This window comes from Phialemonium atrogriseum, assembly GCF_030411735.1.
Source record: "Phialemonium atrogriseum strain 8032-3 unplaced genomic scaffold QBC33scaffold_33, whole genome shotgun sequence".
Classification (NCBI taxonomy): domain Eukaryota; kingdom Fungi; phylum Ascomycota; class Sordariomycetes; order Cephalothecales; family Cephalothecaceae; genus Phialemonium; species Phialemonium atrogriseum.
In genome coordinates, this window is record NW_026848170.1 from 17,812 (window position 1) to 37,299 (window position 19,488).

General features: G+C 57.5%; 8 protein-coding genes across 8 annotated transcripts in view; 2 read left to right on the forward strand and 6 right to left on the reverse strand.

Annotated features, from left to right (window-relative positions):
• QBC33DRAFT_623015 (uncharacterized protein) overlaps nucleotides 1-1,644 on the reverse strand; it is a gene marked incomplete at its 3' end in the record, with an annotated part of 1,763 nt that extends 119 nt beyond the window's left edge. Inside the window, exons 1-3 of the mRNA XM_060432869.1 lie at nucleotides 995-1,644; nucleotides 140-838; nucleotides 41-75 (exon numbers count right to left, since the gene is read on the reverse strand). Coding sequence (XP_060279398.1) covers nucleotides 41-75; nucleotides 140-838; nucleotides 995-1,576 — 1,316 coding nt within the window. The 5' untranslated portion in view covers nucleotides 1,577-1,644. The remainder of the gene's footprint in view (nucleotides 1-40; nucleotides 76-139; nucleotides 839-994) is intronic.
• Nucleotides 1,645-3,247, reverse strand: QBC33DRAFT_550077 (aldo-keto reductase family 1 member E1). Its single transcript, XM_060429048.1, has 5 exons — nucleotides 3,096-3,247; nucleotides 2,580-3,017; nucleotides 2,263-2,483; nucleotides 2,038-2,184; nucleotides 1,645-1,973 (listed from the first exon to the last, which is right to left on the reverse strand). The coding sequence occupies exons 1-5, from the start codon at nucleotides 3,132-3,134 to the stop codon at nucleotides 1,952-1,954; spliced, it is 867 nt and encodes a 288-aa protein (XP_060279399.1). The 5' UTR covers nucleotides 3,135-3,247; the 3' UTR covers nucleotides 1,645-1,951.
• Nucleotides 3,248-3,642: 395 nt separating this feature from the next.
• On the reverse strand, nucleotides 3,643-5,816 carry QBC33DRAFT_459914 (fungal trichothecene efflux pump; the record flags this gene model as incomplete). Its single annotated transcript, XM_060424952.1, has 5 exons — nucleotides 3,643-4,465; nucleotides 4,581-4,783; nucleotides 4,852-5,417; nucleotides 5,502-5,632; nucleotides 5,701-5,816. The coding sequence occupies 5 exons, from the start codon at nucleotides 5,814-5,816 to the stop codon at nucleotides 3,643-3,645; spliced, it is 1,839 nt and encodes a 612-aa protein (XP_060279400.1).
• A 768-nt stretch (nucleotides 5,817-6,584) lies between these two features.
• On the reverse strand, nucleotides 6,585-8,479 carry QBC33DRAFT_459751 (uncharacterized protein; the record flags this gene model as incomplete). Its single annotated transcript, XM_060424944.1, has 4 exons — nucleotides 6,585-6,756; nucleotides 6,929-7,008; nucleotides 7,074-7,416; nucleotides 7,749-8,479. 4 exons carry the CDS (start codon nucleotides 8,477-8,479, stop codon nucleotides 6,585-6,587), a joined length of 1,326 nt encoding a protein of 441 aa, XP_060279401.1.
• Nucleotides 8,480-8,918: 439 nt separating this feature from the next.
• QBC33DRAFT_550089 (putative PI phosphatase group protein) lies at nucleotides 8,919-12,789 on the forward strand. The gene has a single exon (XM_060429049.1). The coding sequence runs from the start codon at nucleotides 9,264-9,266 to the stop codon at nucleotides 12,417-12,419; it is 3,156 nt and encodes a 1,051-aa protein (XP_060279402.1). The 5' UTR covers nucleotides 8,919-9,263; the 3' UTR covers nucleotides 12,420-12,789.
• A 314-nt stretch (nucleotides 12,790-13,103) lies between these two features.
• QBC33DRAFT_550090 (uncharacterized protein) lies at nucleotides 13,104-13,643 on the reverse strand (the record flags this gene model as incomplete). Its single annotated transcript, XM_060429050.1, has 1 exon — nucleotides 13,104-13,643. A coding segment is annotated over exon 1 (362 nt), but the record flags the coding sequence as incomplete, so codon positions are not given.
• A 934-nt stretch (nucleotides 13,644-14,577) lies between these two features.
• Nucleotides 14,578-16,352, reverse strand: QBC33DRAFT_550092 (FAS1 domain-containing protein). The gene is made up of 3 exons (XM_060429051.1): nucleotides 15,614-16,352; nucleotides 15,120-15,547; nucleotides 14,578-15,038 (listed from the first exon to the last, which is right to left on the reverse strand). The coding sequence occupies exons 1-3, from the start codon at nucleotides 16,070-16,072 to the stop codon at nucleotides 14,777-14,779; spliced, it is 1,149 nt and encodes a 382-aa protein (XP_060279404.1). The 5' UTR covers nucleotides 16,073-16,352; the 3' UTR covers nucleotides 14,578-14,776.
• A 1,122-nt stretch (nucleotides 16,353-17,474) lies between these two features.
• QBC33DRAFT_623022 (uncharacterized protein) lies at nucleotides 17,475-18,897 on the forward strand (the record flags this gene model as incomplete). The annotated part of the gene is made up of 4 exons (XM_060432870.1): nucleotides 17,475-17,603; nucleotides 17,797-18,053; nucleotides 18,123-18,204; nucleotides 18,301-18,897. The coding sequence occupies exons 2-4, from the start codon at nucleotides 17,815-17,817 to the stop codon at nucleotides 18,895-18,897; spliced, it is 918 nt and encodes a 305-aa protein (XP_060279405.1). The 5' UTR covers nucleotides 17,475-17,603; nucleotides 17,797-17,814.
• Between the last annotated feature and the right edge of the window lie 591 nt (nucleotides 18,898-19,488).

Below are 19,488 nucleotides of genomic sequence, written 5' to 3' on the forward strand. Positions count from 1 at the left end.
GGGTCGCCCAAGTGCCCGTAAAACCATGTCCCGGGCTTACGTTTTCCGCCCTCTAATTACTCCTCCGGCGACTGACTGAACCACCATTAAAAAACCCCCCCCCCCCCCCCCCCCCGTCTTGATCTTGCCACCCAAACACGCAACGATGATTCCTCGTTTCGTAGTCAATCTCCCATTTGTACCAATTCCCCAGGTAACAGTCTTTGCAACCCCAGAAAGACGAGATACACTGCGACACCATCTCCTGCCAGGGGATATCCATGCCGAGTGCCTTGCCCATCATGTCGCAGCGGATCACGAGTTGCCAGCAGTACTCGAGATACTTGGCCAGCTCCTCTCTATTGTCCCTGTGCAGTGGGTCGTGCGGCACCTTGAATTTTCGCTTTGGCGTGTAGTCGGCGAATTCCATTACACTCATGGCCACCTCGACCGGCAGCCCTCTCGTGCAGAGCAGCCGCCGGACGTAGGGGATGTCGCGGATGTGCGGCTGGTACCCGACAAGCTTCTGGCAGACGAGAAACTCGTCGATTGGCATCAGGCCGTAGGGGAAACAGCCAGAGCCTGACCGCCAGTCCTTCTCCCTGAGCCGGCCATCCGCATCGAACTGATCTTCCTCGACGCCAAAGAACTGCCGATGCGGATGTGTGGCCACCTCTGAGGTCAGACCGGATAGTGTGCAGTTTCTGAGCGCGTATTGGTAAACCCTGGTTTGGCGGTAGTCCTTCTTGTTTTCGCCCGAGGCTTGGTCCCATGTCTCTGGGAGGCTGCGCAACACATTCAAGCAGATGAGCGCGTATAGTGCATCCCTGCAGATGTGCTCCCATCCAAGATCAAAAATCTGTAGAGAGGTTAGTAAACAATGGTCCTTGGTTTTGACACGCCTCGGTGGATAGGGATAGGGGGAGTCAGGGGTACCCCTTCTCAACTAGATACAGTACCTACAGCACCCAGAGAAGGTGAGGCAGATGAAAGAGCTGGGAATATGATTACTCACCATATCATAGCACTGGCTCCTTGACCAACAGCTCGCCAGGTCCACGTCAGGATGGGCGCACACGCGGAGAATCGGGTCCATCTCGCCGTGCAAAAGGAGAGTCTTGACCACCTCAAGGTTGAAGAAGGCGTCGCCGTTGACCTCGAAAAACTGGTAGCAGTCGTTGTATTCCCATTTTCGAAGGAATGAGGACGCTAGTCTCTCCTCGCAAGGGATGGTACATTTGCATGCTGCGTGCCCCCTATGTTGACAGCGTTGTGGCCTGGCCAGTTTTGCCTCGATCTGGGTATAAATGTCCAGTTGGAGAATGGTGGGGCTGATCTTCCTAACAATCCTGTCGTCTAGGATCAGGTCATCGCGCTCTGGCGGGTCGTATCTTTCGGGATACTTGCTGCGCTCCAGTTTTGAATCCTCGTCAATCGCTCGAACGAGCCCTTCCACGAAGTGCGTCAACTCCTTGCCCAGATCGCGGCTGAAGCGGGGGTGAAGATTAGTCGCGCCGTTGTAGCAAGAGCTTGAGCCGGCCCATTGCAGGTTTGAGGCCAAGGCTTTCCATGGAATGATGTGTGCTGTGTGCGCCATAATGTGAGGTGATACGTAAGCAATTATGGTGCGAATGGTCGAATTAAGGAGGAAGCTAATTATTACATAGCCAGCTTGTCGAGACTCCTCAACGTTCTTTTTTGAATGCAAAAGATATCGCGGCCAATGAATGAATGAGTCACACCGACTCACACCGGCATAATTAATCCCAGTTGGAGGAGCACCTAATTACATTTGACCACGCCGCAACTCCAAACCCCATGACTCTACCACTATGTGTGAAATCTAGGGCCGGCACCGTGGGGATTAGGCTACCTTGGACCACATGCCCTTCTGTCCCCTCATCCTTGTCTTAATTAAATCTCAATTACAGCACTCACACATTTGCATCCCTTCTGACAGAGGCTTGCAAGCCTAGGGCGCGTCGGTGGGATCCCTGGGGGGATACAGTTAGTCAATCAATCAAGGCTCGAATCCTCGAGTGGCCGTCTTTGACTAACCAGTCAGTCACAAGATTCTCATCAAGTCCGTCCATGGCTGCCATATCTTCCTCCGAGATGGCAAATTTCCCCACATCGGCGTTGCTGACGAGGCGGTCTTGGTTCGACGACTTCGGCAGCGGGACCATGCCGTGTTGTAGAGACCAGCTGGCGATATGGGAGAGTGGAGGGGCGAACGGTTAGTTGGCGCTTTCCCACGGTGATCGGGGGGAGGAGCTCGCTTACCGGATCATCAGCTGTGCTGGGGTACAGCCGTACTTGCTGGAGAGCGACAGGATGGTGGGGTGTTTCATCCGCATTGCCCTGGCGAGGGGCCCGTACGCCTCGACGATGATGCCATGTTTTGCGCAGGCGGCTCTGATCTCGGTATTCGTGTTGAAGGGGTGGACTTCAAACTGGTTGACAACAGGGCGGATCCGCGGGTTAGAGGCCATCAGCTCCTCGATCTAACTCGCTTCTCTCGTCAGCCAGCCGAGCTTGCTCGTCAGTCCCCAGACCGGGAGGGGGGGGGGCGGTGGTGTCTGCCAGAGAGAGAGCCTTACATGTCGGACGCCAAAGTTGCTGATGCCGGCCATCCTGACCTCGCCGTCGGCGATGGCGTCCTCGAGGGCCCTCCAGCTGGCCAGGCGGGCCTCGGAGCCGCCGTAGGGGCTGTGCAGGAGGAACAGGTCGACATAGCCGAGGCCGCAGGCGTCGACGGACTGCTTGATGGAGCGGCGGACCTGCTGGTACGAGGCCCTGTTGTTGGCCAGCTTGGTGGTGTAGAAGATGTCCTCCCGCGTGAGCCCGGCCTTGTTCTGGCTGCTGGAGAGGAAGTCCCGGATGGCCCGGCCCGTCTCGCGCTCGTTGTCGTACATCTGCGCCGAGTCGAAGCCCCGGTAGCCGGCGGCGAGGGCCCATCTGACGGGGTCCTTCACCTGGTTCCCGGGTATCATGTAGAGGCCCAGGTGCAAGAGCGGCATGGACGCACCGTTGGCCAGCTGAGTGCGTTGCGGTGAAGAGCGTTAGCCGTGTGGTTCTTCTGTCATCTTAGAGGCCGGGGGTTCCTGTGAGAGTACCTTGACTTTACTGGCTAGAGAATACATTTCAGACGACATTGCGATTTGCGATTGTGAATATGATATGCTGAGTGATATAATTGGCTGCTTGTGACTTGTGAGAACCGGTAGGCTGGTAGGTTGTCAAGATCGATTTAATTACTGATTCAACCCTCGCCCCCACTTGGGTGGAAGGCGGGGATGAGGTCATGAGTGGACACCGCTGCGGCAATTCTCACAAATTTTGACTTATGCTCGTAGTAATTATAGGCAGATCATAGGGCTGCTACACACCGGAGTTTATGTTCGTTTCATACATACGGCAGCGACAGACGGATGACTCTTCGCAAGGAGGCGGACTCGAAATACTCTGCCCGCTCGATTGCTGGGTTTCTAATCCCGCCTTGTATTATTTGGACTGCCACAAAGATCACAAGCCCTCCCTTGTTGCTACTCAATCAGCCCCTAGGCCCCAGCAATCCCCCTCTCGGAAAATATGCTGGCAGCGTATACGATGGCCCAGCTTCATTACCGTGGACTTGTTCCCTCCCAAAATTGCACGCGTAATTCATACCTCGACATCGACATCCTTGCCCTTCTTCAACTCTCCGCCGATGGACTTGCCATGCATGCGCCGCTCCACTAAATCCCAAGTCAGCAAACCAGAACTCCGTCTCAGGCTTGGGGGCCCAAGCAGCAAAAAGCGGGAAACTTTACCTTTGTCTGTCAGATGCACCTGTGCGTTCTTGGTCAGCAGGCTCCCGATGATGGCAACGCCGCCAAAGCCCAGACTGGCGAGGTAGACGGTTCTGAACGCCTGCGAGTAGGCCATTGGGATGGCGCCCTGGATGGCGGCCGAGATGGAGGACGTCAGGCCCGGCAGCTTTGCCCAGGAGCTCCCCTTGACGGCGGCGACCAGCTCGGGGATGCGGTCGGCGGGGAGGCCTGCGGCAACGGCGGCGGCGCCGACGTCGGCCGTCAGGGTGGTGGTGAGGCGGTTGGTGAGGATGGTGGTGTAGACTGCGACGGCGATGGCGCCGCCGGCGGCGCGGATCGAGGCCAGCAGGCCGTTGGCGAGGCCGATGTCCTCGGGCTTGCAGAACAAGGGCGCCAGGGAGAGACACGCGAGCTCGATGAAGCCGACCCAGAAGGGGCCGATGATGGTGAAGGCGATGCCCATCTCCTTAGTCGACGGCGTCAGCGCCGCCAGCCCCGAGACGAAGGCGACCATGGCGCAGGCTGCGAAGATGATCAGGTACCGAGAGTTGCCGCCGTACCGGATGATGACGCCGGCGACGCCCTGCCCCAGGTTGGTCGACGCCGATACGGTGCAGGATAGCCAGCCTGCGTATGAGACGTTGGTTGTGTACATGGCGGCCACTTGTTGGGGCCTTTTGGGGGGGGGGGGACATTCTCGTCAGCAACGTCAAACGATACGGGATCGGGGATTAACGCAACACAGGGAGGGGATGGGGTCGGGTGGGGTAAGAGAAGGGGAGAACATACCAAAGCAGAACGGCCGAGTAGTAGAACATGGAAGCGACGGTGGCACACATGACCAGGCTGACGAAGCCGCGGTTGCGGAAGTAGGACATGGGCATCACCGGGTATTTCAGGTCGGCGTAGCATTCCCAGAATACGAAGACGACGATGACGACAAAGCCTATGATTATGGTCGCTATAACATTGGGAGAGCGCCATGGATAGAGCTAGACAAGACGGCATTATGGTTAGCCTGGAAGAAGACGGAAAAAGGCCGGGCGGGGAGAGGACGTACGCCACCACCCCAGCTCAGGCCAAGCAAGAACAGAGTAAGACCGGATGTCCAGAGGACCATCCCAACGTAATCGAGCTCGCTCATCTGCTGCTTCTTGGACTTCTTCTCGTGCAGCATGTCAAAGTTCGGCGGGTGATAGAAGAAGAAGAGCAGTATAGCGGCGAGGGCGATTAGGATTATGCCGAGGATGTAGCACCACCTCCAGCCCATGCCGATGGCGATGAACCTCCTGGCGATGGTGGGGCCGAAGGCCGAGAAGGGGGCCGCGGCGAGGAAGATCAAGGAGATGACGACGGGGCGGTACTTGTTGGGCACGAGCTCCCCGATGGCGACGCCGAAGCTGACCTGGATGCACTCGCCCATGCCGTAGAGAAGGTTGCCGCCGATGAGCGTGTTGACGTTGGGCGCCCCCGCGGCGATGGCGCTGCCGACCAGGGCCAACAGGTTGCCGCCGATGAAGAACCAGCGGCGCCCGAACAGGTCCGACAGCCGGCCCTGAATGAGGTACACCAACGACTGGCCCAGGGTCCGCGAAATGTTGACCCACGAGATGTTCGCACTCGGGCCTATGGAAGGAGGAGCGTTGGCGCCGTGTCAGCATATCCCGATCAGCTCTCAGCATTGGGGACAGTCCAACAGGTGTTACTGACCGATGTCCATATTCGTAAACGACAAAACGTTGGTCGTCATGACGAAGATGATGTACGACGAGATCACCCCAAGGGTAAGACCGAGGATAGTCCCGATGAAGGGAAGGCTCGTGTAGTAACCCGGTGGGAGACTGTATTGCGTGGGGAGCAAGTCAGACACGGTCAATTGGACTTGATAAGGCGAGGAGGCTTGACTGACTCGTCTCCCAAAGCGATCTCGTTGATGGAAAGGGCATCTGAACGGTCGCTATCCTCAACTCTAGCAACCGTTGGCACACTCTTCTCCTGAGGAGAAGAGCTGATCTCCTCTGCCATGGACGATGCTGGGGTGGTCATGGAGGCTCGACCTGGTGAATGGATCTCTGTCTTGCCGTCTGTAAGGCACGGGGTCGATGAAGTCGTATGTTTGGTAGGGCTTGTTCGGATGGCCTCCACCGTCTGGCAGGTGGGGAAGCATGCTGGATTTATATGAGAATGGGTTGGACACAGCGAGGGCGTATTCTTTTGGAGAAATCGTTCCTGAAATCCAGACCATCGCCGCTCGAGTGCTAGAAGTGGCACTGAACTGCGGAGAATCCGGGGTAGAAGGGTTGAGCACCTCCTGTCGTCCGGGGTAGTATGGGGTTGTCTGGGGTTGTCTGGAATCGTCTGGGGAAAGGTTGGCGCTACTGACTCATCTGGTTGGGATGTTTGCGGGGAAGTCAGTTTCGAGCATGAAGTTGAAGACATCAGTGCGGAGTACGGAGCACATCCGCCCATAGCTTCGAGTCCTCGTCGCCAAGGGTAGTCGTTGCCAAGCGAGCTTATTCCTGGCGCTAGTTCACTGATCCGTAAAGCTTACTCCAGAGTGCCAAGATACTGAATAAGCTATCCACATCGAGGAGGCATGGATCAACAGGCGCTGATTCATTGACTAGTCCCCGCGCTTGCCGTCGAGCTGTCTTGATGTCTTGATACGCCTATGCAGACTATCATCGTCTCTCTTGTGACTATTGAAACTCGATCGCGTCAATAGTCTGCTCTGCCGCTGTCTAGTCCGGGACTTGGCACCACGGATATGGATCTCTGTCTCGAAGCTGCTGCTTAGTCCTCCCGGGTGACACCGTATTGGCCAAATTCGTAGAGCGACCCAACGGGCACGCCCCTATTCTCGGCAATGAGCCCAATGAGCTGCTGGCCAATATCCTTAACGTCATTGTATTGCTGCAGCAGACGGATGTGCTTTTGGACGGTGGCTTGAGGAGGGCCACTGCACCTGGCTGGTCAGCAAGGAGAAGCGGATTGAAGGGAGGAGGGGTAGGAGGAATTAGGTCTCCGGACAGAGGATGTTCAAGGGGGGGAAGGGGTTGTGAAGGAAGAAGGAGGGAGCAGGTCGGGCTCGGGCTGAGGCTGAGGCAACAGGCTTTAATTCACTGTAACTGACTGACCCGAGTTGCAGTTCCTCCAGCTCAGAAATGATGTCGATGAGCCTCCTTATCTGGGCTTCTCCGGCAGCGAGGTTCTCGGACTTGTCATTGGGAGTCAGCCAGGCCATTCATTCATTCTAGGCCAACTGGCGGGAGTATCGCTCACCATCTTGGAAATGTAACTGACGAACTTCTCGAGAGAAGCAGCAGCATCAGCACGGCCAGCCGCACTTACCTCGAAGCGATCCCCGGGCGCCGGCCCGGTGATGGAGAAGGCGGGGCCATCAGGGCTGGCATGGCGGCATCGGATTGGACCCCAGCACGACGGATTGGAAGTCGGCCAAGCGAGCGTCTGTTCGGCGCCGAGGACTAGTGCCTTGTGGCTTGCGAGGTGTTCCCTGATTGCCGAAGCTACCTCCTGACAACCGGGCGCTTCTGGAACGTGGTTGTTGAGCCACGTGTGGAAAGCTGAGATTGACTCAATCTGGCCCTGCACCAGCGTGTGGAGGCTGGTTTGAATGGCTAAAGACGGATTGCCGGGTTCCTTGCCTTCGACAGTGCGTTCAGCCATGCTGTGGGACTCTTTGCAGCATGGAATGCTCGTATCGAGAATGAATTTGCTGGGCGAAATGAGATGCGCGACGGTTTTCAGTTGCAAATTTGTAGTGGGTATCTTTTATTTTTTTCTCTGTTCCAAGCGTGATCATGAACGTGTACCGGGTTAATGCCCAAAAAATCAACACAACAGCACCAGCCAGCACCAAGACCAAGCAGCAGTAGTACCAGCAATAGATAGAAGACACAATAAAAAAAAACACCGTCACCTCAAACATGTGATGACTATGTAGCGTTCCCTTTTTTCTGCCCGAAGAGATCGGAGATGCTGAGTCTCCGGCCCGTGACCTTGTCCCGACTCGAGTTCAGCTCTGCTTGTTCTGCCAGCGCTTCGTTCGACATTCCAGCCGCCGTGTCTTCTCGGTCGATCAGCCGGACCCGGCGCCAGGCCTCTTGGATGACGGCCATGTTGACCTGGCGCGTGTCATCCTGATCTGCGTGGATCCAGATCCCGATGACCTGTGTGTCTCCCCCGTCTTCCTCCGTCGCCACACCACTCGCGTTCTCCACGTTGAACATGATCAGCTCGTCCGAAGCCTCGCACACGCTCGCCTTGTTGAGTTCCACGACGAGGTTGTTAAGCCCGCGCCGGTTGAGAACAAACACGCATGCCCGCAGTATTGTGAGTCCTGCTATCACCCGCGGCTCTTGCTCGCACACGAACAGCGTCCCCTCGACGCTCGTCTTGTCCCAGCTCTGTGACGTCGGCGAAAAGTTGTACACGACGGCGTTCGCGGCGATGGAGACGATGCCTGTGATGCTCGGGAGGTAGCGGCGCAGGACGCCGAGGTTGAGGTCTGTGTTTGTTCGGTGGGGGAGTTGCGCGGCCGGAGGAAGGTCTCGAGATTCCATGTAGTGCGCCGCATCCGATTCGTAGTCAGATGCTGGGACTGTATGGGGACCGCCGCTGCTCGGGTGATGGCGATGCCGCGACTTGCGCGGCGTTGTTCGGCTCATGGCTCGTGGCCTGCGGTTCGTGGCTTGAAAGGCTACAGTGGGCTGAGATCTACAACTCGGGAAAGCTTGATTAGTTAGGTTGCAAGTCGTGAGGTGAGGTGAGGCTGTAGTGGGAGAGAGAGATCAGGATAGATGGATGCAGTTACCAACCTGGGACAGAGGTGCAGGGTTAACCTGTTGCTGCCGCAATCAATGGGTGTATGCGCGTCGGTCAAATGCAAATAGACAGTAATGCTGTGGGCTGGTTTGAAGGCGAAATTCTTTAGTTATGGTTGCTATCTGCCCTTTTTTGACGTGTCTTGCTGGCCGCCCAAATTCGAAGGTTAGAACTAGGTACGCATGTAGCGCACAGTGAAGCTCCCCCGCGTCATCATTTCCCCGCTATTCCGCCCCCACTATCGACAAGTCCCATCAGGTCCACCAGCCCTGCAGAAGAGAGCGCGGCCCAGCTCAAGTGCTTTGCGACAGTGCCAGCCGACCGCGCGGTTTTAGTTTATTGATACTCCTACATCCGTAGAATTGCTCGGTTCCTTCACTTGCGGTTTTATCGTTCGTCTATCGCTCAGAATACTTCTGCAACCCTCCAAATCGAAGCCAAATCGACGTCATCCCGGCACCTCTGCGCTGTCCATCCCAGACCAGAACGGCATGCTCCGGGATAGCTAACCCAAGAATTTGGAGGCTGCAGCTCGAATGTGTCGGGACATCTTTGTCGCTGGGATATAAACAGCACCGGCACCGGGACCAGCGCCGTCGACGATCCTGACCTCGAGTCCCCTCCGCCATGGCGCATGTCCACCACGAATCCCGCCCTCCCAGCCTTGCGGCCACCGAACCCGAGGACCTCATCAGCGGCCCCCACTCCCTCCACCGCGCCGTCCGTGCCCGGAGATCCGAATACGTCCGGCCCCATCGAATACGCATCAAGGTGGCCACTTGGAATGTCGCCGCCTCCCCCGGCACGGATAAGGACCTGGCCAGCTGGTTTGTCGAGGGCGAGGGCGTCGACAAGAGCATCGCAACTCTCAGCCCTTCGTCGCACAACCCCGCCGTCGTCGAGCGCGCAGATCCGAGCAGGTCTCCCGAGACCGACCCCGACCTCGACTCCGACTCCGACGCCGTGCGGCTGGTAGGCGGCGACAAGATTGGTCTCTACGTGCTGGGCCTCCAGGAGGTCGTGGACCTGGGGCCTTCCCAGTACCTGAACCGGGTCGTTGCAGAAGACCCGACGATGGAGAAATGGAAGGCCGCTTTGGAAGCCGCCCTGCCGGACGGCTACCAGCTCGTATCCTGCGAGCAGATGTCCGGGTTGCTCCTGCTGATATACGCCTCTCCCGAGGTTGCCTCCACCGTCGGCAACGTCAGCTCCTGCAGCATCGGGACGGGCATGATGGGGGGATGGATCGGGAACAAGGGCGCCGTGGCGACGCGCATCGTCCTGGGCGAGGCCACCAAGATGGGGTTCGTCAACTGCCACCTTGCCAGCGGCCACGATACCGCCGCCTGCGAGCGCCGCGTCTGGGACGTCGGCCAGATCTCGAGCCGCACCAAGTTTGCCCCGATAAGCTACGCTGGCGTCTCCGAGGAAGATAGTGACACGATTGATGCCCAGGATTTCGCCTTCTGGTTCGGCGATCTCAACTTCCGTCTGGATGGCCTGCCTGGCGACGACATCCGCCGGCTGCTCATGCTGCATACGCGTGGGGAATACGACCTGAGTAGGAAAGGGGAGCCGGGTCGCCCCGAGGGTGAAGGAGTCGTTGTCCAAGTGTCATCAGAAAGCAGCGACGATGGCACCGACAGGGACTCGGTAACGACGAGGTGGACCGAACCGAGTTTTGACGACTCCTCCGTGTCGCTGCCTGATCCAGACGACTTTGAATCCAGCCCCCACGAGGACCCTGCATCATTACAAGCGACACTGGACTCTCTCCTCCCACACGACCAGCTGAGACGTATGATGAGGGAACGGAAGGCCTTTCACGACGGCTGGCGGGAGGGCACGATAACTTTCCTCCCAACTTACAAGTACGACGTCGGTACAGTTAGCCTGTTCGACTCCAGCGATAAACGAAGAGCTCCTAGCTGGTGTGATCGCATCTTGTATCGCACAAGAGCCGACACAGAGCGGTACAAACAAAAGGTCAAGGAAGAAGAAGACGCCCGAAGGAGGGACGAGGAGATGAAGGCCCGCGGGATGGATCACGCCGGCGATGATGACGAGGTGCTGTTCGACTACGACCCTGACAGCGACGGAGATGCGCACCCCCTAGGTAAGGCAGTCTTCGACTACGACGAATATGACGAATACGACGAGGACCAAGCGGGCGGCCAAGCTCCGACCGCCGAAGGCCTCCTCGACCGCATACAGGCCGACATTTACACTTCACACCAGCGGATCATGTCATCGGACCACAAGCCAATCGTATCCATCTTCTCGATCGACTACGACGCCGTCGTGCCAGCGCTGAGGGCGAGGGTACATGCCGAGGTTGCCCGGGAATTGGACCGCGCCGAGAACGAAGGCCGACCGGTGATAACCCTCGTGATCGACGGGCACGAGTTGGCGCGTCCAAGCCAGGGAAGCGACAGCGAGTCCTGCAGCCACGCCGTGGACTTTGGAGAGATCCGGTTCCTGAGAAGGGAGACGGCCTCGCTGACGTTGGCAAACACGGGAGGCGTCGCTGCCAGGTTCTCCTTCGTGGAGAAGCCGACGACGGAGGAGGAGTCGGGGGAGCCACGGCCTGTGCCCTGGTTGACGACGTCGTTTGCGCATCCCAACGAGGAGATCGACGCGTCCGAGTTTGGGGACGAGGTGGTGCTGGAGCCCGGGGAGACGGTGAGGGCATTCCTGGAAGCCTATGTTGGCGACGCGACGCACGCGCGCATGCTCAACGACGGCCAGGTCAACCTGGAGGATGTCCTCGTCCTGCGTGTCACCGACGGCCGTGACCATTTCATTCCCGTCCGGGCGGTCTGGTCGCCGACCTGCATCGGCCGCTCCATCGACGAGCTCATCCGCGTGCCCAACGGTGGGCTGAGAGTATTCATTGCGTCCAGATCGAAGAATAACAACAGCAACAATAACAACCGCATGGGATCCATACCGTACGACCTGGACGTCCACTTCGCCGCACCGAAAGAGCTCTTCAAGCTCACCGAGGCCGTCGAGTCTCTGACGGAACGTGCCTTGGCCGACGAGCTGATGCTCGAGGAGCACCAAGTGCCCAAGGATCCCGGATGGCCGTTGGCCGAGAGCTCCTGGAAGTACACGGACAAGGAAGCCCGGAGGACCCACAGCATGAGGATCATCGACGCCCTCGACAGCGACAGGCCGATCGTGGACGCCTTCGACCCGGAGACGCCGTCGATCGAGCGCCTCGAGGCCGTCAGCGAGGTGCTCCTCCTCTTCCTCGCGAGCCTGACCGACGGCGTCGTGACCATCCCGCTCTGGGCCCGCATCGAACAGGCCCCGCTCGCCGTGCTCGGCCAGGCTGGCAGCGGCAACCCGGCGTCGAAGCAGCCGGCGGAGGAGGCGGCCGAGGACGACAAGACGGCCGTCCTAGACGTGCTCTCGTCGGCGCCGAACCACAACATCTCGTTCGTCTTCCTCGCCTCGACCCTCGCCAAGACTATCTCGGAGCTCGCTCCCCTGAGCAGGGCCGACCTCGAGTGCCTGAAGAGCGTGCCCGGTCAGGGGCTGGGCAGCCTGGGTCGGCGGTCGCTGGTGTTCAGGCGGGGCGGGACGGCACTCGGAGCTGCTGCTGCCGCCGCGGCTGCGCTGGAGAGGCGGCAGGCCAAGGAGCGGAGGTTCGCGGAGATACTGGGGAAGATTGTGTGCCGGGCGGTGGTGCCGGGCAAGGACAGGGAGAGGAGGAGTCTTGAGGATCGGCAGAGGGCGGTGATGGAGCTGTTCTTGAAGCGCAGGGAGGATGGGTGATGGGTGATGAATGGTTGACGATAGATGATGGACAATGTCCAACATACACATGCAGAGTAAGCATCCCCGAAGACCGGCGAGGTTGCCGCATGTTGTAGAGGTATCGGCAGCCCTCACTGCTGTCCCAATCACAACCCCGCAGTCATTTTGTCAACCTCTGGATTGATAGACTAGAGATGTTTACTAGATATTTGGGAAAGCAACGGGCGGACATGTCCTGTACTTCGAGGAGAGAGAGGGGAGTCGAGATTTGGGCAGGCGTTGGCGTCTAGATAGTCCTAGTCCCATGGGCCCCCGCCCAAGAACAATGGGCTTCTCATCACAGAATACTCTGATCTTCTGATTAGATCAATATGCCAAACAAGAAGAGTTGATTGTGGTGCTCAAAACGGGGAAATAATCGTACTTGTACTACATTCCCGGACTGTTCACGCCCGCTCCGGGCCGTGACGCATGGCTCGGGCCGTTGGAGGATTTTCTGAAATTGGAAGCTGTCACCGACTAACAGGCCCAGGCTGGAAGGTATGGGCAAGTCCAACATATGACTGACAGTCGACAACCTACACAGTGCCCAGACACTGCAACGGGCCAACAATCCGGACGAGTTTCGAGCTGACGGCACCACCTAACTTGGCTAACTAGATATTCACTTCTCAGGACGACCTCTCCAAGACCGCCTTCCGCCTCGTCAAGCACCGACTTGTGGCAGAACGGCACACGATTGCTTCCACCCAGCTTCCATCTTCATATCCTTATCGAACATTCATTCACTCATGGACTGTATTGCTCCTCGCTGAAACTCCAACCCCAGTCGGAGCCGAAACCATGTCTTTGACAGAGCGCAAGGCGCTCCGAAACATCATCCGACGCCGCCTGGAACTGTTGGAGATGATCCAGCTGGCGCTGGAGCCCATGGGGTTGTTAGAAGGGACGTGTGCCCCCGCCGGTGCTGAGACCCCCGGAGGCCAAGCGACCGGGAGCGACGCTCCAGGCGGGACGTCATTGCAGATGAACATTTCCTCCTGTTCTCCCCACGAACCTGTGCTACCCAAGGATGAGCCAAACAACGATGCCAACACGACAGAACACACCGCCAGCCCGGGCAAAACCCAACCTACAGGTGAGTCTTCCATGTGCCAACGGCAAAGTCGAACCGCACACGCACACAGCCAGTAACTCACACCCACCCTCTCCCCCCAGGCCCAACCCTACCTCTCAACGCCGCCTCCCCCAAGCACAGCGGCCCCCCTCCGTCCGCACCACGCCTCCCGATCGAGCCCGCACCCACAGAAGCCGAGATGGAGAAGTTCCGCGCCTACCACCGCACCCTGCAGCGCATCCTCGGCGCCGCGGACCGCGCCACGCACGCCGTCCGCGAGACGCACCGCCAGCGGACGGCCGACCGCTGGGCCGCGGCCGCGGCCGCGGAGCGGCTGCACAGGAGGTCAAAGGGGCCGCGGCGCCGGCGGTGGGTCATGCAGGCCGTCGTCGACTGGGCCGATGATGCGCGGCCCGGGGTGGGGTGGGAGCCGGAGGTCCAGGAGGAGACGGATGACGAGTTGGGATGGGGAAGGCGGCTGGGGCCTAGTCGGTTGGCCAAGGGGGGGGTCACGCCGGATGATTGGATTTGGGAGGAGGGTTGGCGGGAGGCGGGGGCGATTTCTGCGGCGGGGTATGCGTATCGGAGGGATGGGGAGGGGAGGAGGGTGCATCACCTTTGAAGGGGTGAGTCCCGAGGTTGGGATGGATGAGGCACGTCGGCGCCCCTGGCCTGGATATGGAGATCTGCATGGATGACTAAGGGGGAGACGGACAAGCGCGGAAGCACACTACGAATTGGATGACTCGTTTTATCAAGGATCAAGGAACCGGGCTTGCAAGGCGTTGGGAGTTGGAGCACTCGGACTGCGGAGCGTGGAGATCATTGGCCTTTATTGGGTTGCACTTTTGCTGCCGTTTCATTGATTGCTGAATTATCATTCATCCGATTGAACATTTGCAGGTTGCTGCAGGTCGTTGAGCTTCACACGTCACTGGTTGGTATCTAGATCGTTTGCATACGGAGTGAGCATGGGAAGGACCGAGCTACGAAGGGCTAACGAGGAAATTGGGGATCAAAGGTCTTGTTTGGATCACGCGGCTTTGGACCAACCAGGGTCCCGGACGGAATATTGCGAGTGTGATATTAAGTATTAACGGGAAGTGAGCGTGGTAGGACAATCTGCACCACCTTATTAAACACTTCCTCGTGCTTCCGCCCCCGGAGTTAGTCCCAAGAAACATATAATCACAAGCATTTCCATCGAGATTTCTGCAATCTGCACATGACCAATCCCCCCTGTTTACGGCCAGAAGACTTACAAGTTCGCCAGCATAGCGGCGCCGCCAAAGAGCGCGGCAGCGCCAACCGCACCGGTCCTAACAGGCACACCGGGCGCGCTACTGGACGATGTCTTCGCCGTGGTAGTCGTCCGAGACGCGGCCGGGGCTGTCGTGGTCGCCGTCGGGACCCCCGAAGTGAAGGGCACGCCGGATGTGCTGCTAGCGCCCGAGAAGGCGGGCGGGTTGCTGGTGCCGGTGGCGGCCGGGGTGGCGGTGCTGTTCATTGGGTTGAGGACGCTTCGGGTTGGGGAAAAGGTCGTGGGTTAGCCAGGATAATCAGGCGGAGTTTGGGGAAGGAGAGGAAGAGGGAAGAAATACTTGTCAATGACGTGTAGAACGCCGTTGCTGACGAGAATGTCGCTGTTGATGATCCTGGCACTGTTGACGAAGACGGTCCCGTTTCGGACGGTTATGGTGACGTTTGGGTGGCTGAGTGTCGTAAGGGTGCCGTTCTTGAAGTCGGAGCTGTACACAACGGTGCCGGGGACGACGTGGTATTGTACCAAACTAGCCAGCTGCTGGGAGGTCAGGTGTTCGACGGCGCTGCCCACGGCGCTGAAAGCTTCGTTGGTCGGGGCAAATATGGTCACGTCTCTCTCCAAGTTGATCTTATCTGCCTGATCAGAGGCTGCCATAGCCCCGGCTGCAGCGGCGAGGTTCGAGTCGATGAGGGTCTGGGTGTCATTCTGGGGGATCGTGAGCACTCGGTCGATGATGTGGATAGTGCCTCCGGTGAAGTTGGTATCCTGTGGTCATTGGTCAGCATCCGAAGGACTCCCTCCGTCTTGACCCTAAAGAGGCCAGGTTCCTACCGGTGTCACGACACTCGAGTTCTCCCTCAGGCCCGAATAGAAGGTGACATTGCCATCCACCACCGTCGCCTCAACCCTCTGGCCGCCCGTAATATTGGCGTAAGTGGCGTTTGTGAGAGAAGTAGGGATGAACAAGGGACGACTGGCGTCGGTGATATTGGATGCATAATAGGTGCCGTTAAGGACATGGTAGCTGAGGAGAGCTTCCAAAGCCCCAGAGCCAATTCTCGAGATGGAGCCGAGGGGCGACTGATCTAGGAACGTTTGTATGGCATTATTGTTGGGGGCTAAGATGGTGACATTTGAGGCCTTGTTCAAGGCTGCGACAATGCTCGGGCTACCTAGAAGCAGGCTGTTGAGGGCGGAGAGACTCGAATTCTGAGATGCCAGCGCCTCTGATAGATTCCGAGCGGCGATTTGAGTGGCCAATGCCAGGGGCAGGAAGTTCTTGAGTTGCATTCTGGTCAGCGTTCTCCGAGAGGCAGTTCAGAAAAATTGTCCACAATTCACCGGGCAGCTCCGGCCATCACAGGCCAAAATAGGGACGGAGCTCGACGGCCATTTAAGTAGAAAATAGACGCACCGGGCACGCACGTGGAGTGACGTGAGATAACGTGGGGAGCCATCTCCATCTCCATCATCGAGATGACAGAATCCAATAATGTGAAGGAGAGCAGCACCATGATTGACAAGCTGAACATGGAAGTGGCGCGCATATTCGCGAGTTGTGACATCATCTAGTACCCTGACGCGGCGGCAACCCCACTGGAGTGATTGCCGGACTCCGACATTAGCGCGGGACGTACCCCGCGATTGCTGCCGGGGTGATCCTGGATGCGGCTCCTCCGAAGCCCCAACGTCGCTCGCTGCATCTCCGAGACGACGTCCACGAATAATCAGCAGTAGATCTATGCATTTTTTTTTGTGATCTTGAGATAAATGAGCGGGACGAGGGGGAGAAGAAGGAGGAGGAGACCATGTTGACTTTTCGGAAAGAGGACGTGGCTCCCTCCCTAGCCAACATCGTCAGGCTCGTCGCTTCTAGTCGGTCGCCTAGAACATTGACCTTCCGTGTCTGTATTCCGCTGAGAATGAAAGGAGAGACGCACAGAATTTACTGCTGGGGATGATCAAGAATCCAAACTTTTCTTGTTTGCTTTAAGTCTTGACTCACCCGAAGCTTGGAGGGGCGTCTAATCGCAAACTGAATTTTGTGGGCAGACATTTGCAAAGACGACATGTTCAACTACGTAGGAATAGCACGCCGGTTCCTGGCAAGACACCAACCCAAGATGTCTCTACCTTGACCCCAATCTTGATCTTAGAACCGGTATTTGCACCCTGATCGATTTCCTATCGAATACAACTACGCCGTATCCTCTACACGGAATGCAGTATAAATATTAAAAAAATTGTAACCATGGGGGCGGTAATTTGACTTCCCGCTGGATAACTTTGTCCCCGTGGAGAAAGTTCGACGATATATATACATGGAACCTTAACCGCTTGCGTTGAACGCGCCGGTTGTCACCGTTCTCGATTTGCACTGGACAATGATTTCGGCGATTATCTCTTGAACTTTTGCACTTGACGTGGACACCAGGCGAGCGCCCTTCCATGCTTATTCTGTACATGTTGGTTACAGTGTTGGCTAGAGTTGAACTTGAACTTGACCTCGCCTTACTCACGTGCCAGGGGCCTCAGGTCACAGGCTTATTCCAAGGTTCCTGGTTGTTTTGGATATGGATTGGAGGGACCCACGTGACACCCATTGCCCTAACCACCGCTTCCTCTCAAAGTTGTTGGCCTTCACAGTCAAACCCAAAACTTCTACCTGCAAAAATTCAAATACCTTCCGCACCACGAACTTTCCAAAGAGTCACCGCCCAGCAAAACAATCATCACCGCCATCGCTCTTTCCATCGTGCATCGCCATCATTGCCATTATCATCATCGGCATTATCAAATATCATCACTATCAAAATCCAAAGTAAGTACGACATTCCGTGCGGATTGAAATTTTCACTCGTGCCAAACCATCCGTCCGATGCGAGTACATCGGATGGACGGCATCTTCGCTTGAATCACTGGCATCAGAGATGGCCCTGCATCATCATATCCTGCCTTCTGAAGGATATTTTCACGCTACTCTCCCCCCACAGTAACTGATCTAGCCGAAACAGCAATCCATCAACTTCACCATGAACTCCGGGATTTTCATCGCCGCCCAGATGGGCCAGAACGTCGTCTCCATCCTCTCGGCCCCGTTCTCGACCCTTTACCCTTCTCGACCGGGTCTGAAACCGTTTGATGTCACGACTTTCGTCCCGGCGGTCCTGTCGGCCCAGCACCAGCGTGATCTTCACGCATATGAAGACAAGGACATCGAAATGTCTACTTCCGGGTTCGACTCCCGACGCTCTCGCACGCTTTCGGAAAGGTTTGTATTCTGACAACTCCCGATCCTTCTCACCCTTAGCCGTCACGTACATACTCTAACAGTTTCCAGCTCCATCTCGTCCACGCCCAGCATATTCGACCGCTCGGGGGACTCCGACAGCGATGCCACCAGCGCCACGGGCGAGGAGTCGGTGGAGTGCTCCTACCAGTTGACGGACACTCGCACTGCCTGCGAGGGCACCTGCGAGGCGTCGCAACTCCAAGGGCTGAAAAACATGTCGGACTAGGGGTCCGATGATGTCGTGTCCGAGGAGATTGCGGCGTCTGGCGGGTCTCTCGCGGAAGCGCGAGTGGCCATCAACTGGCAGGAGCACTTCTACGTCTCCGAGCTCGGGTGCCTGGGAGTCCACCGCGACTACAACAACTACTGCTTCCGAAAAGCAGGATACAGGCTCGCGGCCTGCAGCTGGCACCTGGTGCCATTCGACGACGGATACGAGTCGGCGTCGTCGCCCGGCGTCCCGACGCTGGCGCTGACGACGCCCGACGGCCTCGTCTTTGGCCTCGAGGACGGCGCCGCCGAGTACGAGGAGGAGGAGGCGGAGGAGGAGGAGTGGGAGGAGGACTCTTGGTCCAGAGAGGTTGGCGTGGATGGCCACGGCTTGATGTTCGTCAAGCGTGACGCCCAGAACGAGGTGTTGAGGGGGTGCCTGTCCCCTCTCCAGGTCTGCACGTGGCAGAAGCTGGCAGTACCCAGCCTCTTCTCCACGGGCTCCGGCCCACAGCTCAAGCTGGAGACGCCCGAGGGAGAGGTGTTTTACCTCGATGATCTCGCGTACTATCCCGGCGAGAGCTGTTGGGCAGACCTGGACGAGGAGGACTGAGGCGGGAGGGGAGGGTGGAGGGGGAGCGGGACGGGGGAGATTCGTAATTGCATAATAACATGGGCACAGTCCCCCCTTAATCACTAATAATTGATTACGAGTCATCAACACCATCTGATTCATCCTGGTTCCTCCTTGGTTGTGAGGGTGAACCCAGGGATGCCTGGCCAGACAATGTGATAATTGGTAAGGGCTAGTTTCTTCCACCCTGGCTCGCTCTTTGTCTGGTTCTCGACGTAACAACCCAAGGTCCTGGATCCGCTGCTGCATCTCTTTCTATCTATCCTTGTGATGTAAAGGCCTGTGTGGCGAAGTAGGCTTCGATCTGCCGTACAACAGGCAGCCAGGCCACCTCCTTCAAGTCGTAGTGCTCTCTTCTTCGAATACAGCCCGGTCCTTCGCAGAGGACACACGTTAACCCTGCCCCAACACGCGTCGGGACATATTTTTTTTTTTTTTTTTTTGGGGGGGGGGGGGGGATATGTATTCAGCCCCCCTCCAAATCTAACCTTTCGAAAAAAACCTGTACCTCCCAGAGGCCCACACGAAAACAAATTGCCACGGTGGAAAAATAAATAGAAAGTCTGGAAT

Bases quoted from the DNA above. Each gene is read 5' to 3' on its own strand.
- QBC33DRAFT_550077 (XM_060429048.1), bottom strand. From the start codon at position 3,134: ATGTCGTCTGAAATGTATTCTCTAGCCAGTAAAGTCAAG. The intron at 2,484-2,579 runs GTAAGGCTCTCT...GAAGCGAGTTAG, and splicing joins GCAACTTTGGCGTCCGACAT to ATCGAGGAGCTGATGGCCTC. The intron at 1,974-2,037 runs GTTAGTCAAAGA...GTATCCCCCCAG, and splicing joins GAGAATCTTGTGACTGACTG to GGATCCCACCGACGCGCCCT.
- QBC33DRAFT_550092 (XM_060429051.1), bottom strand. From the start codon at position 16,072: ATGCAACTCAAGAACTTCCTGCCCCTGGCATTGGCCACTCAAATCGCC. The intron at 15,548-15,613 runs GTAGGAACCTGG...CAATGACCACAG, and splicing joins ACTCGAGTGTCGTGACACCG to GATACCAACTTCACCGGAGG. The intron at 15,039-15,119 runs GTATTTCTTCCC...CCCAACCCGAAG, and splicing joins GTTCTACACGTCATTGACAA to CGTCCTCAACCCAATGAACA.
- QBC33DRAFT_550089 (XM_060429049.1), top strand. From the start codon at position 9,264: ATGGCGCATGTCCACCACGAATCCCGCCCTCCCAGCCTTGCGGCCACC.